The sequence below is a fragment of the Solanum pennellii genome, chromosome 1, assembly GCF_001406875.1.
Source record: "Solanum pennellii chromosome 1, SPENNV200".
In the NCBI taxonomy this organism is placed as follows: domain Eukaryota; kingdom Viridiplantae; phylum Streptophyta; class Magnoliopsida; order Solanales; family Solanaceae; genus Solanum; species Solanum pennellii.
In genome coordinates this window covers 97,590,476-97,617,583 of record NC_028637.1, presented here as the reverse complement: position 1 = coordinate 97,617,583, position 27,108 = coordinate 97,590,476, and the positions used below count along the sequence as shown (strand labels likewise).

The 27,108-nt window shown below is 29.3% G+C and overlaps 3 protein-coding genes across 4 annotated transcripts; 1 reads left to right on the top strand and 2 right to left on the bottom strand.

Moving 5' to 3' along the window:
- Positions 1-205: 205 nt before the first annotated feature.
- On the bottom strand, positions 206-3,299 carry LOC107008019. Its single transcript, XM_015206906.2, has 4 exons — positions 2,954-3,299; positions 2,591-2,854; positions 1,933-2,092; positions 206-628 (listed from the first exon to the last, which is right to left on the bottom strand). Exons 1-4 carry the CDS (start codon positions 3,179-3,181, stop codon positions 450-452), a joined length of 831 nt encoding a protein of 276 aa, XP_015062392.1. The 5' UTR covers positions 3,182-3,299; the 3' UTR covers positions 206-449.
- Positions 3,300-13,948: 10,649 nt separating this feature from the next.
- Positions 13,949-15,818, top strand: LOC107008490 (AAA-ATPase At2g46620-like). 2 transcript variants are annotated; one of them, XM_027916653.1, is made up of 2 exons: positions 13,949-14,051; positions 14,222-15,818. In XM_027916653.1, the coding sequence occupies exon 2, from the start codon at positions 14,277-14,279 to the stop codon at positions 15,633-15,635; it is 1,359 nt and encodes a 452-aa protein (XP_027772454.1). In that variant the 5' UTR covers positions 13,949-14,051; positions 14,222-14,276; the 3' UTR covers positions 15,636-15,818. The 2 variants fall into 2 exon arrangements, with proteins under 2 accessions (XP_027772454.1, XP_015063041.1); XM_015207555.1 differs by having other exon boundaries at positions 14,051-15,818.
- A 1,739-nt stretch (positions 15,819-17,557) lies between these two features.
- LOC107012473 (ras-related protein RABA3) lies at positions 17,558-19,538 on the bottom strand. Its single transcript, XM_015212331.2, has 2 exons — positions 19,053-19,538; positions 17,558-18,258 (listed from the first exon to the last, which is right to left on the bottom strand). The coding sequence occupies exons 1-2, from the start codon at positions 19,316-19,318 to the stop codon at positions 17,793-17,795; spliced, it is 732 nt and encodes a 243-aa protein (XP_015067817.1). The 5' UTR covers positions 19,319-19,538; the 3' UTR covers positions 17,558-17,792.
- Positions 19,539-27,108: the final 7,570 nt, after the last annotated feature.

The window sequence follows — 27,108 nt, the reverse complement described above, 5'->3', positions numbered from 1 at the left end:
TAGTCCTTTCTCTTACTTTTTCTGTATCTTTATTGATTTCCTAGTACTTCCATCTAAGTTGTAGAATAGTAAGTTCTTTTCAACCATCCATTCTTACATCTTGATCCCATGAAGTATTTTAGCTTAAACAAATTAAGGAATATAAATTCAAAGGATTGTTACAAAGAACTCTTATACCAGAACAGAATTGAATGGATACAAAAGATTAAATGTAGTAAACCCCAACTAATTGTGAATTGAGGCATAGTAGATTTTGATTGATATAACAATACTTACACAACTAGTTTTGACATCCAAACTAATCATTCTTTTTTTTTTCTAGACAATTCCTTGAAAGGGTCATTACATCTGGTGTAGAACAACTTTGCCACACTAAGTAGGATCTCTTCTATAGTTAATGTTTTACACACAAGGATGCAGACACCTCGACCTTCAAACTTCAAGCCAATTCAAGGCCAGTTGGTAAATTGGAATACTTTGAAGACAATGTCAATTCCAGTAGGGATTTGCCAAACAAATAGGATAACGTTTAATGCATTCATAGCTATGTGCAGACTCCTAGCTGTTTCGTTCCCCTTTTGCATTGCTGGTACAAGAGCTGCTGCTACTGCCCATAGAACTGTAATACCTGTTCCGTGAAAGTTGAAACAAATTAAGTCATGTAGAGCTACCCGGTTAATGATCTAGAAATTAATATTCCAGATAAGGTTGCAAGTTTGCACCAACATTATGTTCTACAACATTTTATACCCTTGGAACTTGTAAAAACTATACAAAGGTGTATAGGCTTTAAAGCCTTGTAACATATGCAGCTCAGAAATGCAGGACCCGATCACCTCAAAGAATGTTGAGTTACTTAATCAAACTCACTGATAACAGATCGAGAATATTTTATATCTAACAAGTCATCTGTAAATTCAAGGAACTCTGTAAACAGGAATTATTTGGAGATTGGAGTCTGCTATAATAATATTTTAATTTGGTCGGAGCAACAACTCCCAATTTCCACTGATTGTAGATCTATGCTCCCTCTCCTAATAAAAAAACACATTTAGGCAGCAATTACAAAGTTCTCCAAGAAAATTTATGACTATGATCAACAATAGAACACTCTGAAAAGCCCACATACAGCGAATTTTTTTTTGTTGCCATTGGAAAAAGAATTAGTCCCACACCTATTAACATAGGAACTAGAAGTGGAATGAAAGTATGATCCAGGCATAATTGTTCCGTCTCAATTAAAAGGCAAATAACGTTTCACGAACAAATAGTTCTGCTTCCGAGTTGCTTTTGTATTGTTTTTACATTTTACACTTCTTTGTGTTTTACCAAAAATATTTACAGTTCTTAAAACAATACTAGATGGAGTAATAATTAATATGAATAAAGTTGCTTAAAATCTCGAAATAGTATTACGTTAAGATTAATGAAGGCAAACTATAGCCTAAAGGCTAAAACCATAGGAGGAAAGTGCATGCAAGAGGCATGGGACTAGAAATGCAGTTATGGATAATCCTCAAAACCATAAGTGAGCTCTCAAGTCTCAACCAACTTCTAATCTGTGAGGTAGCATTTAAGTCGAAAATCATAGCGGTGACAATAAATAAAAGTTGTTATACTATAGCTGAATACAAGTATAGAAGATAAGATTTTTATTTGTAGAACTGTTTACCCTAGTTGTTACTAGTTTGGAGTAATTTAGAATTAAAGTTGAGAGAAAAATATAACACATTGAGTTTAAGTACAACAAAGATATTTAAACAGTGTCCTATTCTGAAAAAGTCTTACGGAGTACCTTTTTTGTCACATAAATTAAAGATGATACAATCATTTAGTACTCACAAATAAGAGAAAAAACACAAAATAGGATGAAACATATGACACATTTATATTAATGTAGATACATGTATTGATAGGAGATATGAACATTACCTGCCCCTGCAAACAAATGAGGCCCTGGAAATAACTTTCCTGTCCTAAGCCAGGTATTCAAACCTCCGAAAATTGCCTCAGACACCCCAAAACCAAGCAATATTGAACCTGCATTGAAGTGTCTATCCCTGAATGAACCTTTGATTAACTCCTTCCGCTCCTGAAAGTTCAAAAGCAGCAGTATAAAACATTCAGAACTCGGGAAGTGGATAAAGCATGACCACCAGTTTTCTTAGTGGTACATCTGCAAGTCACTTCATCAGGAACTCAATCAACAGGAAATACAAGATTAAAACTATAAATTCCATCAACACATTGTGAAATATCTCTTCATTTGCTGTAACGTACAATATTTGCAATGAAAGTTAATTCAAAATAGGCCATTAAGATCGCATAAAACAAAAACTACCGAAGAATTACTACTAGTTAGTCATATTAGATCACACAGAGGTATATCCACTAAGTCAACCTCTAGTCTTGTAATTAGGGTATTCAAAATCTCTATATATACATAAAAATGTAAAAACTTTCCTTATATATACTGTATAATATTTTGCCTAGGGGTTTGGATGAACAACCTAGGACTTCTCTAGATCCTCTAAATACATTCTTAAAGGGTATAAAGAACAAAATTAAACTGATACAAAAAATAATGGACCTCAGTGAGTTGCTGAATTTTAGCTTCAACAGGGGATGGCTTGGGGTTTTCAATAGGGGTGCCCTCAGGAGTCACAGCGACAGGTTTAACTTCCTTCTTGAGCTCATTAATCTCATTTTGTATAGTCCTAACTCTCCTCCATTGCCATCCAAGATAACCAGCATATAAAGTGTAAACAAATAAACCACTCATAACAATGGGATGAATCAGAGCAAAACTCCTCCCCTCAAAAATCCCAAATTCTCCACCTGCCGCAAATGCATCCTGTAAATCCATCAAAACCCCAAGATTCAAAATCATCAATATGACAAGAAAAAATTACAAAAAGATCAAAACTTTCCCAATAAAAACGTAAAAACATGCCTGGGCATCAAGAAAGAAAGGTAATGTGAGTGCAGTAAGAGGAAGAGAAGCTGATTTAAGCTGTTCAATGGTTTCATGAAGGAGCAACTTTTGATGGTTGTAAGAATCTTGATGACATTGTTGTGGCAGAAGAGTAACTGGAGAATGTTTGCAGCTGGGAATTGAAATCTTGAATTTGGGTTTTGAGGGCAAGATTGGAAGTTTGAGAAGGCTAAGTGTGGCAGCCATGGTCTCTGCTAAGATTTTGTCTGACACGTTTAGGAAGGAGAAGCCTCAAGAAAACAAAAGGGGACGATAATGTTATTGACAGGAGGAGAAAAAGATAAGGAAATTTTTTGTCCCCACCTTTCCAAAGAATTGATTTTGTACCTATTTTTACTTTTATAAATAAAATCAAAAATATGCTCTTACTTATTTTAGGTTTAGTTCTTTTGTTGAATATATTTTCACAACATTACTGTCCAATTCTCATATTCTTCAAATTTTTTAAGGTTCATTACAGGTCATTTCATTCTAAAACTGAATTCACAAGGCATATCTATAAAAGGGATGCATATCTTATACTTTTGTATATTTATTGAGCTATTAAAATATCAGAATATTTACTTTTCCTAAACTTTGTCTTTTCCAATGTCAAAGATTTATTTCTTAAGATCAACTAGAAGTATGAAATCGATATATTTAAGATCAAACATTTTTCAAGAAAGCTGGAATTATTCCATGTTTGAGAAAATTATTAATAAATAAATACTTTTATAATATATTAAATACGAATTATTGAGTATTATAACAATTCCGACAATCAAAATACATCATAAAAAATTTACATTATTTTACATTCGAGAAATGTCACAAGGAATCTAAATATTTTATTGTTGCCAAGAATCATACTATCATGCTGTTGTTCTTGGATAAGCTCCATATGGTAAAAAAAAAAATTACCGGCAGTTTATATTTGTTCCAACTCAAAAAATAGAAGTACTGAGTATGTTTTGAAATACAATTATTTGGCTCAGTTATAATAAATTTTTTTTTACTACATTAAACATTCTGCGTTCGTTATGTGCCACATATTTGATATTTTGATATCAAACCAAACACAGCCATTCGTACTTTAATATTAGTGGCCCATAATATTTTTCCTTCTTACTAGAAGTACGAAACTTTGAGTAACGTCTCACTAGGACACCTAAATGGTCAAGTCTTTAGTAGAAAGCAGTAGAAACTATAAACTTAAGATATTCAATCCCCTTCATTTTTTCATGATCATTAGTCACTAGCCCATGAATCAATATTCGATAAGATAACAATAGGGCAACTTTCATATAGCAAATAAAAAATTTATATTTGTATGCTATAGCAAAGTTTGCATAATTGCGCTCCACAACAAATATAGAACTGTATAATTTGCTATACATATACAGTTGAAGTAAATTGTATAAAACAAAGTGTATAAAACAAGAAAGAGAAACACACTTAGGCAGAGAACTACATAAAAATGAAGTGTATAAACGAATTGTATTATTATAAGTGTATAGAATGATTATCTACAATTTGAATTTGTATAAAATGAGAAAGAGAGAAAGACAAAAGAGACTTGACAAGAAAGATACAATTGAATCGAATTGTATAAAATGAGAAAGAGAGAAATTAGATATAATTTGATAATTGTATAAAATGAGAAAGAGAGAAAGACAAAAGAAACTGNATAAAATGAGAAAGAGAGAAAGACAAAAGAGACTTGACAAGAAAGATACAATTGAATCGAATTATATAAAATGAGAAAGAGAGAAATTAGATATAATTTGATAATTGTATAAAATGAGAAAGAGAGAAAGACAAAAGAAACTGAGTATTTTTATTGTATAATTATAAGTGTATAGGATGAAAATATATGTACTTGCATGTGTATATACAATTTTCTCACGCTTTATACAAACAGAAACACAATTTATACATTTCGGTTCTGTTTGTATAAGTGAGAAAGGCGAGGGTGGCGAGCGATATCTGGAAGAGGGGAGAGAGGGGAACAAAAATATATGTATTTATACAATTTTCTCTACTTTATACAATTAGAAACAATTTTTATACACTTGTGTTTGTATAAAAAGTGAGGAAGCGAGCGAGAGATTGGAGGAGAGCGGCGAGCGAGATATTTGGGAGAGAGACACCTGACAATTTTTAGCAAACGTTTGCTATGGAGCACAATTAAATCAAACCCTAGCTACTCCAATTATTTTAGGTTATTAGTTTGCTATTATATACAATTTTCCCATAACAATATGGGCCCATGCTCATTGGCCCCCCTAATTTAGCAAGCCCATGTTTCTATATTTTTTTAGTATGAAAAACTTCTCTTTACATGATCTCAAATTCTCAATATGAAATGACATATTTCAAAGAGAAAAGTCCGTTACCTTAAATTAATAATTCGAACATTTTTGGACAAACAAATCAAACAGTGAAAACATAACCTAAAAAACAAAATGTTGAACAATTTTATTTTTGCTAATGAAGAGGTCATATATACCTCCCCTCTATGTTCGGAGGGATGATACAGAGCTACTTGAGCATTTTCAAAATATTGAAAAAATTCGTAAATTTACCATAAATTATTAGTTGTCTTCGAACTACTGATACCTGTTGTAACATTCTTCTATTTGATTGACTAAACTTAGATACACCTCCGATATATCACATGACATAACAAATGATGTCAAACTCTTATAGAAGCATGAGACTCTTAATATATACCCGAGAGAAGTATCAAAACACCCCTAAATTCGGTGAGAACTTAGGATTGTATTTCACTCATGTTACAGATTGAATGTGTACTTAAATTCAGTTAGTCGAGTAAAGTAATATTCTTAAAACTATCAATAATTCAAAAAGACATGCACACATGTGCAGTGGATATGGATACAAGTAGAAGATTTATGCTACACTTGCAATTGACAAACTTTTGTGCATTTTCTTGCGAGGAAGCTTCTCAAATTATTTTCCATTCTACACATATTATATTATATATTACAAATATATAGAGTACTATCTATTTATTATACGTACGTGCAAAACAATCAAGTGGAATTTTATATTTTCTTAATTTTGCCCATAATTATGTTTTTTCCAGTTAGCCACCCTGGCTGTGAGATCTGGTCTACTTCTTTTTCTTTTCACCTTTTTTTCCCCTTTTCTTATTAAAATCTATTTTTTAAGAGTTGATATTTTCTATAATTTTAATTTTTTTATTAGAAAAGAGAAACTTAAAGCCATGTTTTGTAGCAAGAAAAATCTAAGACATGGTGATTGATCGTGCGGGCTAAGTCATCTTAGTGAACAAGTCCAATTTGGCTGATCCAATAATCCCAAATAGTATAAGAATTATTAAACTGAAAATCGAAAAGGGTTGGTAACCTAACAAAGGGAATTTATTAATATTACTTTCTTGTTAGTATATATGTTCCTAAAAATTGAAAAAATATTGAATTTTTTACAAGGATTTTCCACGAAAATAACTCGAACTAGCCTTAATTTCCATAAGAAATTTCCGTTCAGATTAGCAATTTCTGGTTATAAAATGCTATTTTTACAGCATAAAATAATGAAAGGGAAACAAAAAACTAAAAAAAGAACAGAGCTGAAATGAAAAGGTCATATATACATAATTATATTATATAGTTAACAGTAGTATAATATATGTGGTAGTTCCTTGTTATAGAACTATTAATATAGCTTACACGTTAGGTACGCGTAATCACATATACTGTTTAACTTCATGCATTATTAATTAAAATAAAAGGAACGGAGATAACAAATTAAAGCCAATTAATTATAAAATTGTGGCATAAACATAATGATCAAAATATCATATAGTTAATTGACGTTTCTTTCGAATGATAATATTATTATTATTATTATTATTATGTGTCGCGGAGAATATGCTTAGTGGTATAATAATTCTCGCTATCGCTTTAGAATATTGGAATCACCAATTTTCTGAAAGATTATTCTTACAATTATGGTATTTAATTTTATTTTAACAGGTTCTATTTTAGAATTTCTGAACTTTTTACTTTTGTTTTTTAAGAAAATAAATATGGTATTGATCGTGACGACATTGAAACAGAATGAGTAGGCCACCAGCATATCGCCGCTGTTCGAAGGGGCCATTAATTTTTAATATAATATGATACCCTAACTGACTAAATATGTTTTAAGATTGGACCACATTCATTGCCTTCAACATTTATAATATTATCAAATATTTTTTTATGTACCTCAAAATAACCTACTACAACTTTCAGCCATACAAAATTCTACGAGTGAGATTCGGAGAGGGTGGAATATATGCATGTTGAAGAAGAAGGAAGTTGACAATTGGAACATGTCCAACGAAACTGACTAACGTGTCTACAACAAGTGTTGATGAAGAAGTAAGATGACGATTGGAATCCTAATCGACTTCAACTAGTACAATAAGTAGCAGCCTAGACGATATAATAGATTAGTGTGACTGTAATTCTACAACAGTGATGTCAACTCGTCAGTCAGCTTTGTTGGACGTTCATTTGACATGTTCCAATCGTCAGCTTCCTTTTTTCATCAACACTTGTCATAAAAACACGTTAGTCAGCTTCGTTGGACATGTTCCAATCGTCAGCTTCCTTCTTCTTCAACAATGCAAACCTTGATACTATCTCCTAAAGGTAGACAAACTGTTTCCGAAAACCTTTCGAATCAAGTGGCAACCAATTCAATTCACTTCCTAATACTTTTTATATTTGTTATACTATGTAATTATTAATTATAGTCCCTTCCCATCATTTGTACTTCAATTTCTTACTTTACAAACAATATTTGGATTGTTGTGTTTGTTTATTATTTCTCTTTTGATTACATGCAAATTAAACTTGTAATAATAAAAGAAAAATAATCATTGAATATTTTACATTTAAAAGCACTTCAAACACACAACTACTGTGGCAAATGAAAAGAGCCAAAGAATTTTAGACCACAGAAAGTAGTAAAGCACACAACTTTTTTTTATTCGCTTAGGTCCAAAATGATACTACGAACTAAAGTTACGTCTTGAATCACTAAGAATAATAAATAGGAACGATCGTGGTGTAATGATTGAAATCCCTCCATTTTTAATTATACGTTTCGAATTCTATATTAATAGGAACTATGAAAAATACTACTGGGAGAACCGCCCAAAAATGGGTGATAAAACTACTATGTACATATATACTGAAGATGGATTTGCAAGTTGCAACTACCCTGAAGGTAGAGGGAAAACAATACATATTAATGTATTTTGTGAAAGGAATAGGTCATAGACTCATAGGTTATAGGTATAAATTTAGCAACTAAATACTAGTAGTTATATGTCTTCATCAATTGTGCTTCATGAGTAGCATTTACGTACGATTTATTTTTTTCTGATTAAGATACGTATGACCATGAATAACCTATTCTTTAATTTTAGACTCAAAAAACTAAAAACATGACTTTAGTATTCGAAAAGTCTTTTGATGTTTATTAGAAGAATCAACTCAAGAAAGCAAGTGAGAGTGTGAATTCAGATTAATTGAATCTCAAATCCGTGGAATATTAATATATCCTCCAATCTTTTCTTTTTTCAAAAAGAGAATTTATAATCTACAATTATGTTCATATTTTTGGACAATAAGGATCTTGGAATAGTTCAAGTTGGACTTTTCCCTTTTATGCACTTGATCTGTGCATCTATATTCTATAGAAAAGTTGCTAGGATTAAGGATGTAATTACCCAATTGAAGACATTATTAAATCATGTATTAAGATATTTAGAAACCTAACGTGCTTGACTTTTTTTAAAAAAAAATTCTCCACATTATTAATGAAAATGAATACTCATCTAAGAAAATAGGTTGAGAGTTACCCTTTACTTAAACTTACAAGGCTTTTGTATATTTTCTTAGTACTGATTAAAAATAATTACATTTGTTAGTCAAATATATTATTTTACATTATAAATAAATATAATTTTTTAATATATCACATTAATAAAACATATATTTATCAAATTATTCTGATCAACAATTATTTATGTCGATTTTCATATTTTGTTTGGATTACAAGGAAAAAGACAATAGTTCATTATATGGAATGTTGAATCTGTAATGTTTTAATTTCCCCTATTATTTGTCCTAACTATAAAACAAAACAAAACAATTGTTTTAATTTCGGATTTTTTTAATTTTTATTTTAACTAAATAGAAAACATAGAATATACAAACAAACAAAAAAAGTACAAGAAAATTTGACAAATGAAAAAAAAAAGGCTTTTTTGCGGACAAATTAAAGTACCTTTCGGCTTGGCCATAAAAGTATGAAATTGGGGCCAAGGGGGCTTGTCGTTTTCTGCCATGGATTAATGCTAATTAATTGTGATTTGTAATGAGAAATTGGATTTTGGACTTAATCAGGGGTTACTTAGCCGTTTAATCTTTGAAGAGTTTGTATTTCAAAAGATAACCCTATAAATTTAAGGGGTTCATTTTCAATTTGTGAGTGGATCAGCTCGTCACTCATCATTATTATTAAAAGATAATTGAGTTAATTTGCCACTCGGAAGATTGCGTTTAGAGTGCAACGTTATATTATGTGCTTAATAATATTTGTTCATTATTGATTTTGTACGCTTTTCAAAATTTGTAATTTTATTATTTTGTTCTTTAAATATAATCACAAGGAAATGAATATAATTAATAAAAGGGTGTACAAATTCGAACCAAACCGCAAATCAAGTCAAATCGGAAAAAAATCTGAGTAATGGTTTGGTTTGACTTGATTTGGTGTTGGTGTTGGAAAAAAAACTCGACTATATTTGGGTTGGTTTGGTTTCAACTAAAATAAACCAACTCGAAACCAAATCAACCCGACATTATATATATAATTTTATTTTATACGTAAAAGTACTTACTTAATATAATTTTTAAATATTTCTTGTACTTTTTCATAGTTTTTATCTTTTAATATATTTATTTTCATGTTTGAAAGTTAGAATTCTTAATGATCTAATAAAGATTATAGTTCATACATGTTGGTAATTATAATAAAGTTTAAATAGAAATCAAATTAATACTAATGCAAAAAGAAAATCAATTCAACACTAAGAATAACAATAATATTAAATATTTATTTTTTAATTTTACATAGATTTAGACAATTAAAATACATGATCTAATTTTACTTTCTTTTAATATTTAGTCATGTTAACTAATACACTTACTGAACTTATTTTAGCATGATTTAGTACTTTAAATTATGATCAATTTCATTATGACTTATTAATATGCAATATTTGTTTTACGCAATTTTATTAATTTTTTTTTGGATATTTTAGTGTCATTAATCATATCATATTTTTTGTTATTTTCTTGAGAAATAACTTAGATTGTTGAATTTTGGTAAGACTAAAGAAATATTTGAAGTACAAGTAAATTATATGTTTGTACGAATATTTAATCGAAAAAACCCAAAAAATTTGAAAAAAAACTCGAAATCAGAAAATCTGAGTTTTATTGGTTTGGTTTAGTTTATAAATTCAAAAATCCGACACAAATGATTTGATTTGATATTTGAAAAACCCGCACCAACCCGGTTATATACACCCCTAGTTAATGATAAGGAGGAATTATAAACTGTGTAAAATTATCCATTGATTTCATAAAATGGACTAATATTGTTGTACATTCCAAAATAATATAATGGACAACTATTCATGGAGAAGGAGTGTTAGACTTGGGTCAACAAGTTTGACCACACGAATTCATTGTATGAGAGTAGTTTCACTTAAAAGTTGGTTTAAACCTATTTTAAAGTCATTTTAAGCTTTTAAAAAGGGTAAAACTTACCCGCATCAAGTGTTTATACCAAGTCAATACATGCATGACATGTGTTTAAATTTATACTTTATTTTACTTAATCATAATTAATTGACATGTGTTTTACTTCATTAATTACGTAATAATAAAAATTATATTGACTTAGAATACTCTATACAAATAAGGTTTTTCCTTTTGAAAGTGTTTTACGGCATTAAAACTGACTTGAGAAAAAGTTAAAAATAAAAAGTAAATTTCCCTCTACTTCATTATTCTTACTTAAAATGTAATTTCTAAGTCAACTCAAACAACTCTTATTTTGTTCATTTCGATTTATGTGATATCATTTTTAATTTATTTTTTGTTATAAAAAAATATACATAAATTTTGTAGACTAAAACAAGTCTTGGAGATCTATGTAGTTATGAATATTTCATGAAAGTAAATGCAAAAATTTAAAGTTAATTACTTCTAATTATATAAAAGAAAATGATATTCTTTTCTAAATTGACCAAGTACTTGTCGATAGATTTAATTAAAACTTGGATAGAAAAAAAATAGCTTTTGAAGTTTGTTAAAAATATAACAGAAAAGGGCTCCAAAATGCCCTTCTCATCCATGTATTGGCTCCAAAATATCCTTGTCAATCCACTTTTGGGTTTCAAATTAACTACTTATTTAATAATTTTAAATTTAAACCATTTAAATTTTTTAAAAATATTTGATGCTCAACTATTGGTTATAATTTAATTTATTGATATCATTTATAAACAAATCCACTACCCACCCAATTAATAAACCAATTCTAATATAAAAATCGCCTAAACACTACTAAAACACGACAAAATTAGAGATTCCTGAAAATGACGTTCAAAATTATTCGAGTCCGAATTGAAGCCTCAATTAAATTTAGGTTGAACCGCTTATTTAAGAGGACACTTTAAGCTTGAATTCGAATTTATGATTAAATGTAAAGTACTCATCTCGAATAATTCATGCACTTTTTAAAAATATAATTTTATAAATATATATGATTTGTTTTAATTATTATAACCTTAATATATTTTTTTTAAAAAAAATTATCTATTATGTAACATAACATAATTGAGATGAATAAATAATTAAGATAACATAGTTAGACTTTTAAGTTTATCGATAATTTTTATTTAGAGATATTTTGAATGAGGACTTGAATGTATATATGATAATGTACTTCTATAGACATTTTCGCCTCAAATTTTTAGAAACACTCATTGGCACTAGCTTTGTCGTTGTTGCATTAGTAATGGGGCGGGTTTATTAATTGGTGTAGTTTAATTAGTAACGGGTGGGTAGTGAATTTGTTTATAATTAATATTAATAAGTTAAATTATAACAAATAGTTGAGCGCCACGTATTTTAAAAAATATTGAAAAATTTAAAACCGCTAAATAAGTAGTCAATTTTAAAATGTCAAAGGTGGATGACATGGTATTTTGGAGCCAATATATGGTTGAAAAGGGTATTTTGGAGCCAATAAGTGGATGGAGGGTAGTTTTGTACCAATTTTAATATTTTAAGGATATTTTAGGCTCTTTTCCAAAAATATAATTTGTTTTGAAATTAAAATGTGATTAGACTTACTTGAAATTTTATGAGTGAAAGTGAAATTTCACCCAAATATAACCAATTTTTGGAACTCTTTTTTTAAAATTTCAAAAAAGACCAAATTTCACGAGCAAATATTATTTTCAAAATTTTATTAAAAAAATTATGGTCAAATAAGAGCGAAAATAAAAATACTATCACATAAATTAAAATAAAAGGATACTAATTACGATGACTACGAGATATCTTTTTTTTTTTTCAAAAAAACTGAATTAAATAGATTCAACCGGTTGAAAATTGTGGTTAGATTAAGTGGCTCGGGGAGTTGAATTGAGAAAAAGAAAGGTATTAATGCTGAAATATGTTTGTCAAAGTTTGAATATGATATAATGGGAAGAATAAAAAGTGAATGCTGAATTCAAACATTTAATGTAACAAATTCAGAATTCCACGATCTCTTTATGAAGATATTAGTCATGTAACTTTTTTAATTAATACAAATAATAATAATTTGCTACATATTTTTATACCGTCTTTATTCTATTTTTTCTTGTGCAAGTCGATCTATTTATGTACTGCTAGATAAAAAAAAAAGTAATTATTTTTTGCTATACTATTTAGCTTCTTCTTGAATCTACCAATATGAAAATATAATTAACAACATGACTTAAAAGCATAGCATGCCATTTTTAAAACTTGAACCATTAATGCTTATCAATTAAAAAAGAATATAACTTATCATGCCAAGTTGTTATAAGTCTAAGAAAGTAGGGTAACTCATTTAATTGCTAGTAGAGTCGTATTGTGGAAGAAAACTATAATTAACATATTGTATATAATACTAATTCCACAAGAAAAGCCAACTAAAAAAACATCGTCTTCATCTTCGTGCTCAATAAACTCAAGACTATGGTATAAAAAACACATAAAACATATGTATATTTATATTCATTATATAGAATTTCTAAAAATTAAAATGAGTGGAAAAGGTAGTCCAAGTCATACTCATAATTCATAATTATCGTTATGTGGAGAAGGAAGAAGAGAATGGTCACAAATGCACATCGTATTTAGACGTGGGGTTCTACTATCCCATCAAACTTCAAATACCACACATATACATATAGTATAATATTATTTTTTCTCACAAGAAATGTCATCCAACACTACTTTTTTTTAAAAAAAATATTGTACATGTGACAAGTAAATCAATTATAAATAATTTAATACAGTGAAATATGAAAGATAATATTTAATTGTATAAATTGTACGTAAAGTCTTGATATAGTGTCAAGTTATATTAAATTATTAATATTTAATGATTATAAAGAATAAAATAGAAAATTACTATCGTTTTAATGATTTATTACCTTATCAAATTATCTAATAACCTAATACTAAAATTAAAACCAAACTGATAATTCAATAATTTTTTTTAAAAAAATCATTAAAAACCCGTACAAAATCCTGGCTACCCAAAATTATTTTGGAAAAAGAGAAAATAAATATAAAACGTATATAAATAATTTATTTTTATTTTTGCAATTGATGGGCCAGAGGAAAAAATAGTGTCAACTGTGTTTTTGGCTGGAAAGTTGCTAGGCTGACACCAAAACAAGCATAGTGTATTTTTTAAAAAAGTATATAAACTTCTTCTTCGTTAAACTTCTTCACCGATATTTATATACTACAAAAATATGAATTCTTCTTGTTAATTTTCCGGAGAAAGATTCCAACTTTATTGCACCATGTTGGCTGTAAATATACTTTTGATTCTCTTCTTGATTCCTTGTTTTTTGTTTCTTGTTAGATTTATCTTGTACAGAACAGCTTTGATTTTAGTTTTGCGAAAATGGGCGAATTGGATGGATGACAGGATTCATGTTCATCAGTATCTTAAAGTTGCAGAGCTCAATGAAAATGGCCAGGATAATGAGTTCTACCGGAGGGTCTTCCTTTATATCAATTCGTTGCCATCCATTGAAGATTCAAATTTCACTAATTTGTTCTCCGGTAAGAAATCTACTGATATCATTCTATCTCTGGATGATAATCAGGTGATTCAAGATGAATTTCTCGGAGCAAGAGTTGATTGGGTGAACAAAGTTGAAAGATTCGATCATGGGGGAGTTTGTAATCGGAGTTTCTTGTTGAGGATTAAGAAGAAGGATAAACGCAGGACTCTACGGCCGTATCTTCAGCATATTCATACCGTCTCCGATGATATCGAACAGCGAAGAAGTGAATTGAAATTGTTTATCAATAATGGGCCGTCGGAAAATCCTATAAGCGGACGGTGGAGATCTGTTCCGTTTACTCATCATTCTACTTTGGACACCATAGCCATGGACGCAGATCTCAAGAACAAGGTAAAATCCGATCTTGAAAATTTTATTAAATCCCAAAACTACTATCACAAAATGGGCCGTGCTTGGAAGCGTAATTACCTCCTTTACGGTCCCTCCGGCACCGGAAAATCTAGCTTCATCGGCGCCATGGCGAATTTCTTGAACTACGATGTTTACGACATTGATTTATCCAGAGTTTCCGATGATTCAGATCTCAAACTCCTTTTGCTACAAACTTCAAGCAGATCCCTAATTGTAATCGAAGATCTCGATCGATTGATCAACGAGAAATTAACAACGACGACCTTATCAGGGTTGCTCAATTTCATGGACGGAATTGTAAATTCTTGCTGCGGCGACGAGAAGATAATGGTTTTCACGATGAACAGCAAAGAGCAAATTGACCCAGCGATGCTTAGGCCAGGAAGAATCGATGTACACATACACTTCCCTTACTGTGATTTCAATTCCTTCAAATATTTAGCAAACAATTATCTGGGTGTTAAGGAACACAAGCTGTTTCCACAAGTAGAGGAGATTTTCCATAGCGGCGCAACAATGAGCCCGGCGGCGATCGGAGAGTTGATGATAGTCAACCGGAGCTCCCCAAGCAGAGCTCTGAAGTCCGTCATCACGGCGTTACAATCAAACGGAACGGAGGGAAAGATCGGCGGGAAGGGAAAACGGTTGAGTGACAGTGCATCGTCGCCGCTACGGCTGGAGCCGCCGCCGCATGCGGAGGAGACAGGTGGCGCAAACTGGAAGGACTCTGTTCCGGGAGCGAAGGAGGTGCGTAAATTGTACGGACTGTTGAGATTGAAAAGCTGTAAGAGTCCTAGTTCGTTCGATCATGACCCCGGGATGATCGAACGGTGACAAATTTTTCTATTATTTTCTTCTTTTTTTTCACCTTATTTTTCAAAAAATCATGAAGTAATTGTCTAGTAGGTGTCTTTTTATTTTATTTTCTTATATTTTAGAGTTTGTGGTTTAGATCGCATTAGCTTTCAAATTGTAAATAATTTTTAGATAATACAAAAAAATTAAAGCTTACTGTTATCTTTTTTGATAAGATTATTCTAATCTTGTGGTAAATTATGTCAATTAGGATTCCCTTTAGATAGAAATAATAAAGAATAAATAAAATAAGTTAAATAGTGAAAGACTTATTTAAATCTTTTTTTAAGTAAAAGCCTTTATAAATGATGTGATCTCATTTAAGGTACAAGAAGTGTAGAAAACTACTTACTTCCTAATTTATAAATTAGCAAGTAATAAGTAGCTATAAAAGGTGGTCTACTCCAATACATACCCGTTTAAACAAAACATAAAACTCAGATAACCTTTCAACATAGATTTAGAGTCACCTAACATCATTTATTTAGTACTAAAAAATTGAAAGAGCTTTACGCACTATTGTAAAAGTCAAGTCATCTTAAAAATAATTTGATACAACACTCAAGAAAAGGTGAGATTAATAACTTGATAAATAAAATTGAAACATATAATACGTTTTAATTACGTATTATGTGACTTGGAAGTTGGAATTACTGGAGGAGTACTTAACGATAGTAATTAGGTTGGATATTTGATGTGATTATTGTTGAGTGGTCAAATCATATTGAATTCTTCTTCTGCCTAACAATTACCAAATCACTATTTTTTCTTCGCCCTTTTTTTCTCCCACGCCTCTACACTTGCAGCACTAAATATCTTTCAAATAAAAAATATAAGGAGTATCTTTTTTAAAATATTTAGACAAAGTTTCTCAGAATTAATTTGGATTATATTTGTATGTTTAGTCTAGTTTTTTTAATAGACTGAATCAAAACTACTTGACTTCATAAATTAAGTGATTTATTAATTTGTTCAAACCTAAATGAATTAGACGAGTCACGATTTTAAGGGGCCGTCCCTAATTATATCATAAAACTCTTAAGTAGTTACGCTAGTTGTAGAATATAACTTTCCGTGTAGAATGGTTTTCTATTATTCCAACTTATAAGGAGTTTATATTTACACATTAAAAAGCAATTGATGTTCGTAGGGTTAAATTTACACATTTAACCAAATGTAGCCACTAGTTTCGTTAAAAAACATGAAATATAACCGTCTCTATTTTACGATAGTCTCTTCTTAAATATTGAAGTCATTTTGTGAAATTGTAAAATTATTAAGCACTAATCCATGCATTTCACAGATTTTGTTCAACGCTCGTATTGATATTGTATAATTATGGATATATAATGTAAGCAAATAAAAAAGAATCAAATTATAATAACGCATGTTATGTAATATATTGATATTGTAAAAATAGTGTATATATAATGTATGATGTAAACTATGTATCACAATTTACAGATGATTGAAAACATACCTTGTTGGCTTCGTGCAACGGAGTTTTTGTTCCAAGTGAACTTCGCCTGTAAAGAACATCGACCAATGACCATTTAAGGTAATAAGTGATAATTGAGTTATTTTGGGTAAAGAATTTTGACTCAATGTATATTCTTTTATCTAATTTTCTCTTCTTTCTAAAATTTTTGTTTTACACATGTTTTGATGCTGTGAAAATTTGATCCTATTCATTTCCACATTACTACCTTGAATGGTCACGCAAATGATACGTGTGAATATGTTTTCCCTTTTTGAGATTTATAATCTTGAAAATAAAATAATTTATTTGTCAAAATACGAATAAAAATTTAATGATGTAAATATTTCTTACCGTGATGATATATATAACTTAAAACTCTTTCTTTATATTCTGTTATACTGTCTTTTTTTTGTTACGATACTTTGAGAAAATCATGTACATACATATTTAACTAAAGTTCATTACATTAGAGAATCAATTGCATACAAAAATATAGATCACAACACACTCCACATTCTCATATAATATAATCTAAACACTAGCTACATATAAAGCCAAAATAGGGAGCAATAATCCTGTTGACAAGCTTCCCATATACAACCACATTTTTTGACACACTTACCATTATATAGTCAAATCTTTTTGTTTAAATATATTTAGCAAGAGCAAGAAGATAGTTTCTTCATCTCACTAACTTCTAAATCAGGACCAGAAATAACATCAATTTTCAATCCTTTAAGCAATCCATTACTAGTCTCTTTGATGTAATTTCCATTAGCACCAGAAGCCACCAACAAAGTCTTCCTCGATACCATGTCGAATATTTCTTCCAAAAGTTTCAAGAAGGCTGATTCCACATTGTGCCCGCTAAGAGCCGATGTCTCAGAGAAAAATAGCCCCTGCCTCTCTGCAAATTCAACCGCGTCTTCAGTTGGAACTGCCCTCGAATCTACTAGATCAGCTTTGTTACCGATCAACATGATCACAATGGAACTATCCGCGTGAGCCCTGAGCTCCTCAACCCATCTGGCTACATGATCAAATGTTTGTCTCTTTGTTATGTCGTAAACTAACATGGCTCCTAACGCTCCTCTGTAGTATGCACTTGTTACTGCTCTGTATCTGTTCAATACCCGGGACAATGTACATTATTGAGACGCATTGACTTTAGCTCAAACTGTATATATATATATATATATATAAAATTCAAAAAAATTATAGCTTACAACTAAGTTAAATTCTTAAATTCATAGTAGGTGGAATAACATTGTCATTACATGATATCATCATATCTTAACAGCTACAAAATCGAATATGATTTGGTCCCTCGTTAAGTTAGATTGTGAAAGGTAGCAGGTACAATCAATTTATTAATTCCATAACCATGTTCCTGCTACTGTGCTTAGCTTGACTAAAACATCACTACAATCTCTCAAAATTAACTTATTCGGCTCACTACCAGTAACAATGATTTTTTTTCACTTAAAACCGTGCTAATTTTTCACCGAACAAGCTCACTAAAAAAAATGCATAGTGAAAAACAGATTCTTACTGAAATAGTAGAGAACTTTATAATTTTTTCATATGAAATCATTGCTATGTTTTCGATTCTCACGTATTCAATTGAAGTATCTGTGAAAATAACCACCGAACATTTTATAGCGATTTTTCTGTTGTGGCAACTCCATTGACTTAGTGATTGCACAAATGTTGTAATGCAAGTTCCTATTGGCTTGAAAAAATGATGAGTAAAATGCTTATAGCAGCAGTCATCATGAAACTAATGTTGAGCTAATACAACTCAAATTGTCCACTTTTAAAGACTTTGTTCGTACACCCAACAACTAAGTGGAAGGGAAACTAAATATGTGAAGACGAATGAATCAATTACTAATGAGAAGAACAGAGAGGCAAACCTTTCTTGTCCAGCAGTGTCCCAGATCTGAGCCTTAACCACTTTAGACTGAATCGAAACAGTTCTAGTCTGAAACTCAACACCAATTGTTGATTTTGAGTCAAAACAAAACTCATTCTTAGCAAACCTGGAAAGCACCTGAGTTTTACCAACAGCAGAGTCTCCAATCACCACCACCTTAAACACGTAATCTATTTTATCCTCATTATGATGAACCCCATTTACACGTTTCATTTGATCCTCAAAGCCACTCATTTCTTGATTCATCGTCTTGTTCCCAATCCAACTTACTTGTTCCTGAAATTCTTCACACACAAAAATATTGGATGATTAGTAATTTACTCCTTTACTGGTCTTGATGATGCATTTTGTATAGAGTGACGCTGGACAGTAACCTGACATGAATTGTTTCAATTCGACCACTGAATAAATGTGTGTGTATGTTGGTATGTTTTATTAAAATCTTCCATGTACTGTCCATTTATGTAAAGATTGTTACTATTTTGATTAATTTAATTTCTAATGTGGGGGTCTTAATTTAAGGCGAAATGCCCGGGAAAATGCGTTGTAATTAGCCTTTCAAGAAAACAACTTATGATTATGGGTGGACCATAGTGCTTATGTGCCTTATAATTACAACAACCTTTTTCCAATTATGAAAATTTAATCAAAAAGTTAAAGTTAATTATTTTGGTGTGGAACCCTACATTAGACAACCAAATGGGGGCCCTAAAATGACAAAACCTCATTATCTCCGTAACTTCTGTTAGCATCAATATAAAAAGTTATATATTTCGTGCATTTTAACTTTTTTATTTGATTTTAATTTAACATAAAGAAAAATTAAACAAAAATAAAATTTTAATTTTAAACTATAGATATATAAAAATGTTCTTTAATCTTGTGATTTGAATATGTCTTATGAAAAGTTATTTTTTTCAAATAATTTTTATTTCTAAATAGACTAATAAAAAAAGATAAATAATTTAAAACGAAAGAAATAATATAACTATCATATTCAATGAACGGTTGGTGCAATGAGCAGAGGAAAGTAACATTTATATTTATGAGCTTGCTTAGAATAATATTTTAATTATATTCTTTGACAGAATTTGACTCATAAGAATTCATGCACATTAAATCATTTAATTTGAAGTCAGAAATAACTTCTATCAATTCGTTTTTCTCTATCTGTATCTTAAGAAAAATCTCAACTCCAACAACAAAAGATTGCAAAATGAGGCCTCTGTGCATACATAAATGTTGATTCATTTTTTATTTCGAATAATGAGGGTAAAAAGGAATTAAACATTTGGAATTTCTACTAATATATACGGTATATATATATATATAATATAAAGTGAAAAAAGTCAAAAGCAATTCTAACTGTTTTGATATTGTATACATTTTTTGTTTCTCTTTACCCTCTATTTTTGTTGCCGAAAAAAGGATTCAAAAGTGAATAATGGGCTTTAGTGTACAGTTCCAGCAAATTCACGTGACGACAATAATGTAACCTTAATGCAATCTGATAACTCTCCCACAAAAGAGACATAATATTATGGCAGTAATTTGAGTTTTTCTTTCCAAAATACACCCATATATTTTTCTATTTATTAAATATTAATTTTATAAACCACAAATTTTTAAAAATTGGTCATATTTTTTAAATTTTGTTTCATATTATATAAATTAAAACGAAGAAAATATTTTTTATCGGATGGATGCAGGAGGAAGGTTAGTTTGTGTGGATCAAAGTGCCATACGCATGGTAAGTGTAGGTGAAGTAACAAGTCATGATTGAATGGTCAAAAGAGAAATAAAGCAGAGGTCATTCTCATTTTCTTGAGAGTAGCAGCACCGACACTATTATTTGCCAATTTGTTGTCTAAACCAAAAATCATATTATTAGATTTAGGAGATGTTTATATCAAATAAAGTAGGCCCTGGTATAGTAGGAGTGTGATGCGTGCTCTCTTTATTCTGTAGATGCGCTCCTGAAAAGGGAAGTCAGAATTCTGGATGTAAGCTTCTTTTCTTATTTGGCAAAGCAAAAGGAGATATGAATTCAGCTACCACTGAAAGACTTTCTCAAATTAATCAAAGAATTCTAAATGTTGAAAATGAAAGGCGCGAACGTCAGCAAACACTTCATGCTTTTTTAGAGCATGTGCCTGCTGTTTTTCCGAAGCTGGTGGAACAACGATTAACTTTGATAGTTCAAAAATTCAAGTTAGAATGCACATATGTGTTATGTCTTTCTATTTCAAATTTGTTTGATCTATTTTTATTATTTTTTCTTTTTTTAATAATTTTTTAAATCAAGATAGAATTTTCTCTGTGAAGGCCCAAAAACGAGCTTTTCGCAATGGCACAGAAAATTTTCCAAACTTAAGCCAAATACTCTCTTTTTAATTCCTTTTCTGCTTTTAAATTGATATTTAAAGGAGATAATGACTAGCATAGTAAATTTATCGTTTTACTCCTATAAATTGTAAAGTAGATGAATTAAAAATTTAAATTTTTTAAAAAATTTAATTTTTTTCAAAATAATTAATTAAAAATACATTAGATAAAAAAATTTATCATTAATTTATCATTAATTTATCAATAATTAGAAATAACTAAAAAAAATTAATAAATAATTAGGGACGGACAGTAATTTATAAGCAATAAGTTTGTAAAATATCAGTGCCAACTGCCAAATAAGGAAATTAAGTATGTAAATACGACAAAATTAAAGAAAATGGACATTAAATGACCAGAATAATCGAAATTTGCTACTCGTGTTTATATCTTAATAATAATAACTAACATCTATACAAATTCAGATCAAAGGTTGATGCCAATCCTCATGATTTTTTTTTTTAAATCTCAATTTAGCTAGAGAGCAACTCAAATTGATCAAAATATCCAGCCTTGTAAACATTTTGAATTATGGTTACAAACAACATAATCAAAGACTTTAGGATCATTTTTTTTGTTTGTTATAGTTACAAACAGCACAATCAACAAGTACCGTCAATCTTTTAATGCTCCAAATCACTCTTACCACAATATTCCAAAATCTATCTCACTTATATGCCCAGCAGTTTTAGTATTGTTAAAGTATGTGACTATTTTAACGTGTTTCTTCACGTGCGAGTCTGATTCTTTTTCATGGGTCAATAAAAATTCTTTTTACTTTTGGACTGCGGTGAAATTCTTTCACAAGACTTCTACTTACTCTGATATCATGTTGAAGTGTGTGATAATCTCGTCAAAAACCTTAAGCCTTAGAGAAAAAACACGTTTTATTATTTAATTATATTTTCAAATAGGTATACCAACTAGCAGGTCACGGTCAGAACTGGGCTGGCAAAAGCGGGTCCAAAAAACGTTTCCTTTGGTCTGACGCATAGGCCCAAAAACAAACAAGAAGCTACAAAACATTTGTTAGGTGGTTTACAACAAGTCCTCAACTTTCACTTACCCCTCCTACTTCAATTCATTAGTATATTTTGTTTTATTTTTTTATCGAGATAAGTATCAAAAATACATTTAGATAATTTATTTTTTTATTTTTAAATATAAACTATTGAGAGTGTGAATTTCATACTTAAATTATCACTTATTAATTTGACAAACATAACTCAGTGGTGTGTAATGCTTTTTCTATTTATTTGAAAAAAGTCCGACACAGGACATTTCACATTGATAAATTATTTCACTCTGACAAAAATTAAATAATAAACTATTAATATTAACTAAAAAAAATAAACATTAAAATATTACTATCCTAACTTTTTCTAAAAAAGTGAATTTAAATTATTAAATGTAAAAAAAAAACTAAAAAGAAATGGTGGGGGAGGTGCAGATAGAATAATATTTTATATTTTGTTTTATAATTTTTTTGGGATGATAATTTTAATTTTTAATTTGATTAATACTAATAACTTATTTAATTTTTGTCAAAAAAGGTGAAATGTTTTGCACATGAGGAATGAAATGTGATAATTTTTTAAAATAAAGGGAAAATGTGTGTTTCTCAAACAAATAAGTGATAGTTTAAGTATGAAATTCACAATCTCAATAGTTTAGGTAGGTATGAATTTCTTTTTTTAAAAAAAAAGATAATTGAGGAATTTTTTTTCATTTATTTTTTATTTTTGTCAAATAAAGGCAATACATGTGTTTGACATATAGGGTGTGTTTGGTATGGAGGAAAATGTTTTCCATGGAAAATGTTTTCCTAGAAAATGATTATGAAAATTTAATCAAAAAGTTAAAGTTAATTATTTTGGTGTGGAACCCTACATTAGACAACCAAATGGGGGCCCTAAAATGACAAAACCTCATTATCTCCGTAACTTCTGTTAGCATCAATATAAAAAGTTATATATTTCGTGCATTTTAACTTTTTTATTTGATTTTAATTTAACATAAAGAAAAATTAAACAAAAATAAAATTTTAATTTTAAACTATAGATATATAAAAATGTTCTTTAATCTTGTGATTTGAATATGTCTTATGAAAAGTTATTTTTTTCAAATAATTTTTATTTCTAAATAGACTAATAAAAAAAGATAAATAATTTAAAACGAAAGAAATAATATAACTATCATATTCAATGAACGGTTGGTGCAATGAGCAGAGGAAAGTAACATTTATATTTATGAGCTTGCTTAGAATAATATTTTAATTATATTCTTTGACAGAATTTGACTCATAAGAATTCATGCACATTAAATCATTTAATTTGAAGTCAGAAATAACTTCTATCAATTCGTTTTTCTCTATCTGTATCTTAAGAAAAATCTCAACTCCAACAACAAAAGATTGCAAAATGAGGCCTCTGTGCATACATAAATGTTGATTCATTTTTTATTTCGAATAATGAGGGTAAAAAGGAATTAAACATTTGGAATTTCTACTAATATATACGGTATATATATATATATAATATAAAGTGAAAAAAGTCAAAAGCAATTCTAACTGTTTTGATATTGTATACATTTTTTGTTTCTCTTTACCCTCTATTTTTGTTGCCGAAAAAAGGATTCAAAAGTGAATAATGGGCTTTAGTGTACAGTTCCAGCAAATTCACGTGACGACAATAATGTAACCTTAATGCAATCTGATAACTCTCCCACAAAAGAGACATAATATTATGGCAGTAATTTGAGTTTTTCTTTCCAAAATACACCCATATATTTTTCTATTTATTAAATATTAATTTTATAAACCACAAATTTTTAAAAATTGGTCATATTTTTTAAATTTTGTTTCATATTATATAAATTAAAACGAAGAAAATATTTTTTATCGGATGGATGCAGGAGGAAGGTTAGTTTGTGTGGATCAAAGTGCCATACGCATGGTAAGTGTAGGTGAAGTAACAAGTCATGATTGAATGGTCAAAAGAGAAATAAAGCAGAGGTCATTCTCATTTTCTTGAGAGTAGCAGCACCGACACTATTATTTGCCAATTTGTTGTCTAAACCAAAAATCATATTATTAGATTTAGGAGATGTTTATATCAAATAAAGTAGGCCCTGGTATAGTAGGAGTGTGATGCGTGCTCTCTTTATTCTGTAGATGCGCTCCTGAAAAGGGAAGTCAGAATTCTGGATGTAAGCTTCTTTTCTTATTTGGCAAAGCAAAAGGAGATATGAATTCAGCTACCACTGAAAGACTTTCTCAAATTAATCAAAGAATTCTAAATGTTGAAAATGAAAGGCGCGAACGTCAGCAAACACTTCATGCTTTTTTAGAGCATGTGCCTGCTGTTTTTCCGAAGCTGGTGGAACAACGATTAACTTTGATAGTTCAAAAATTCAAGTTAGAATGCACATATGTGTTATGTCTTTCTATTTCAAATTTGTTTGATCTATTTTTATTATTTTTTCTTTTTTTAATAATTTTTTAAATCAAGATAGAATTTTCTCTGTGAAGGCCCAAAAACGAGCTTTTCGCAATGGCACAGAAAATTTTCCAAACTTAAGCCAAATACTCTCTTTTTAATTCCTTTTCTGCTTTTAAATTGATATTTAAAGGAGATAATGACTAGCATAGTAAATTTATCGTTTTACTCCTATAAATTGTAAAGTAGATGAATTAAAAATTTAAATTTTTTAAAAAATTTAATTTTTTTCAAAATAATTAATTAAAAATACATTAGATAAAAAAATTTATCATTAATTTATCATTAATTTATCAATAATTAGAAATAACTAAAAAAAATTAATAAATAATTAGGGACGGACAGTAATTTATAAGCAATAAGTTTGTAAAATATCAGTGCCAACTGCCAAATAAGGAAATTAAGTATGTAAATACGACAAAATTAAAGAAAATGGACATTAAATGACCAGAATAATCGAAATTTGCTACTCGTGTTTATATCTTAATAATAATAACTAACATCTATACAAATTCAGATCAAAGGTTGATGCCAATCCTCATGATTTTTTTTTTTAAATCTCAATTTAGCTAGAGAGCAACTCAAATTGATCAAAATATCCAGCCTTGTAAACATTTTGAATTATGGTTACAAACAACATAATCAAAGACTTTAGGATCATTTTTTTTGTTTGTTATAGTTACAAACAGCACAATCAACAAGTACCGTCAATCTTTTAATGCTCCAAATCACTCTTACCACAATATTCCAAAATCTATCTCACTTATATGCCCAGCAGTTTTAGTATTGTTAAAGTATGTGACTATTTTAACGTGTTTCTTCACGTGCGAGTCTGATTCTTTTTCATGGGTCAATAAAAATTCTTTTTACTTTTGGACTGCGGTGAAATTCTTTCACAAGACTTCTACTTACTCTGATATCATGTTGAAGTGTGTGATAATCTCGTCAAAAACCTTAAGCCTTAGAGAAAAAACACGTTTTATTATTTAATTATATTTTCAAATAGGTATACCAACTAGCAGGTCACGGTCAGAACTGGGCTGGCAAAAGCGGGTCCAAAAAACGTTTCCTTTGGTCTGACGCATAGGCCCAAAAACAAACAAGAAGCTACAAAACATTTGTTAGGTGGTTTACAACAAGTCCTCAACTTTCACTTACCCCTCCTACTTCAATTCATTAGTATATTTTGTTTTATTTTTTTATCGAGATAAGTATCAAAAATACATTTAGATAATTTATTTTTTTATTTTTAAATATAAACTATTGAGAGTGTGAATTTCATACTTAAATTATCACTTATTAATTTGACAAACATAACTCAGTGGTGTGTAATGCTTTTTCTATTTATTTGAAAAAAGTCCGACACAGGACATTTCACATTGATAAATTATTTCACTCTGACAAAAATTAAATAATAAACTATTAATATTAACTAAAAAAAATAAACATTAAAATATTACTATCCTAACTTTTTCTAAAAAAGTGAATTTAAATTATTAAATGTAAAAAAAAAACTAAAAAGAAATGGTGGGGGAGGTGCAGATAGAATAATATTTTATATTTTGTTTTATAATTTTTTTGGGATGATAATTTTAATTTTTAATTTGATTAATACTAATAACTTATTTAATTTTTGTCAAAAAAGGTGAAATGTTTTGCACATGAGGAATGAAATGTGATAATTTTTTAAAATAAAGGGAAAATGTGTGTTTCTCAAACAAATAAGTGATAGTTTAAGTATGAAATTCACAATCTCAATAGTTTAGGTAGGTATGAATTTCTTTTTTTAAAAAAAAAGATAATTGAGGAATTTTTTTTCATTTATTTTTTATTTTTGTCAAATAAAGGCAATACATGTGTTTGACATATAGGGTGTGTTTGGTATGGAGGAAAATGTTTTCCATGGAAAATGTTTTCCTAGAAAATGTTTTCCTGGAAAACAAGTAGATTTTGGACTTATTTTCTCATGTTTAGTTGGTGAGTAAAAAATATTTTTCGGAAATGATTTTTAGTGTTTGATTTATTAATGAAAAATGTTTTTGAGAGACATCTTTTATTTTTACTTAAGTAAAAAATAATTTATGACATTGAAAAATTTTTTTAAAATCAAAATTATTATTATTTTGGGGTGGGGGTAGTGGGTGGGGGCGGGGG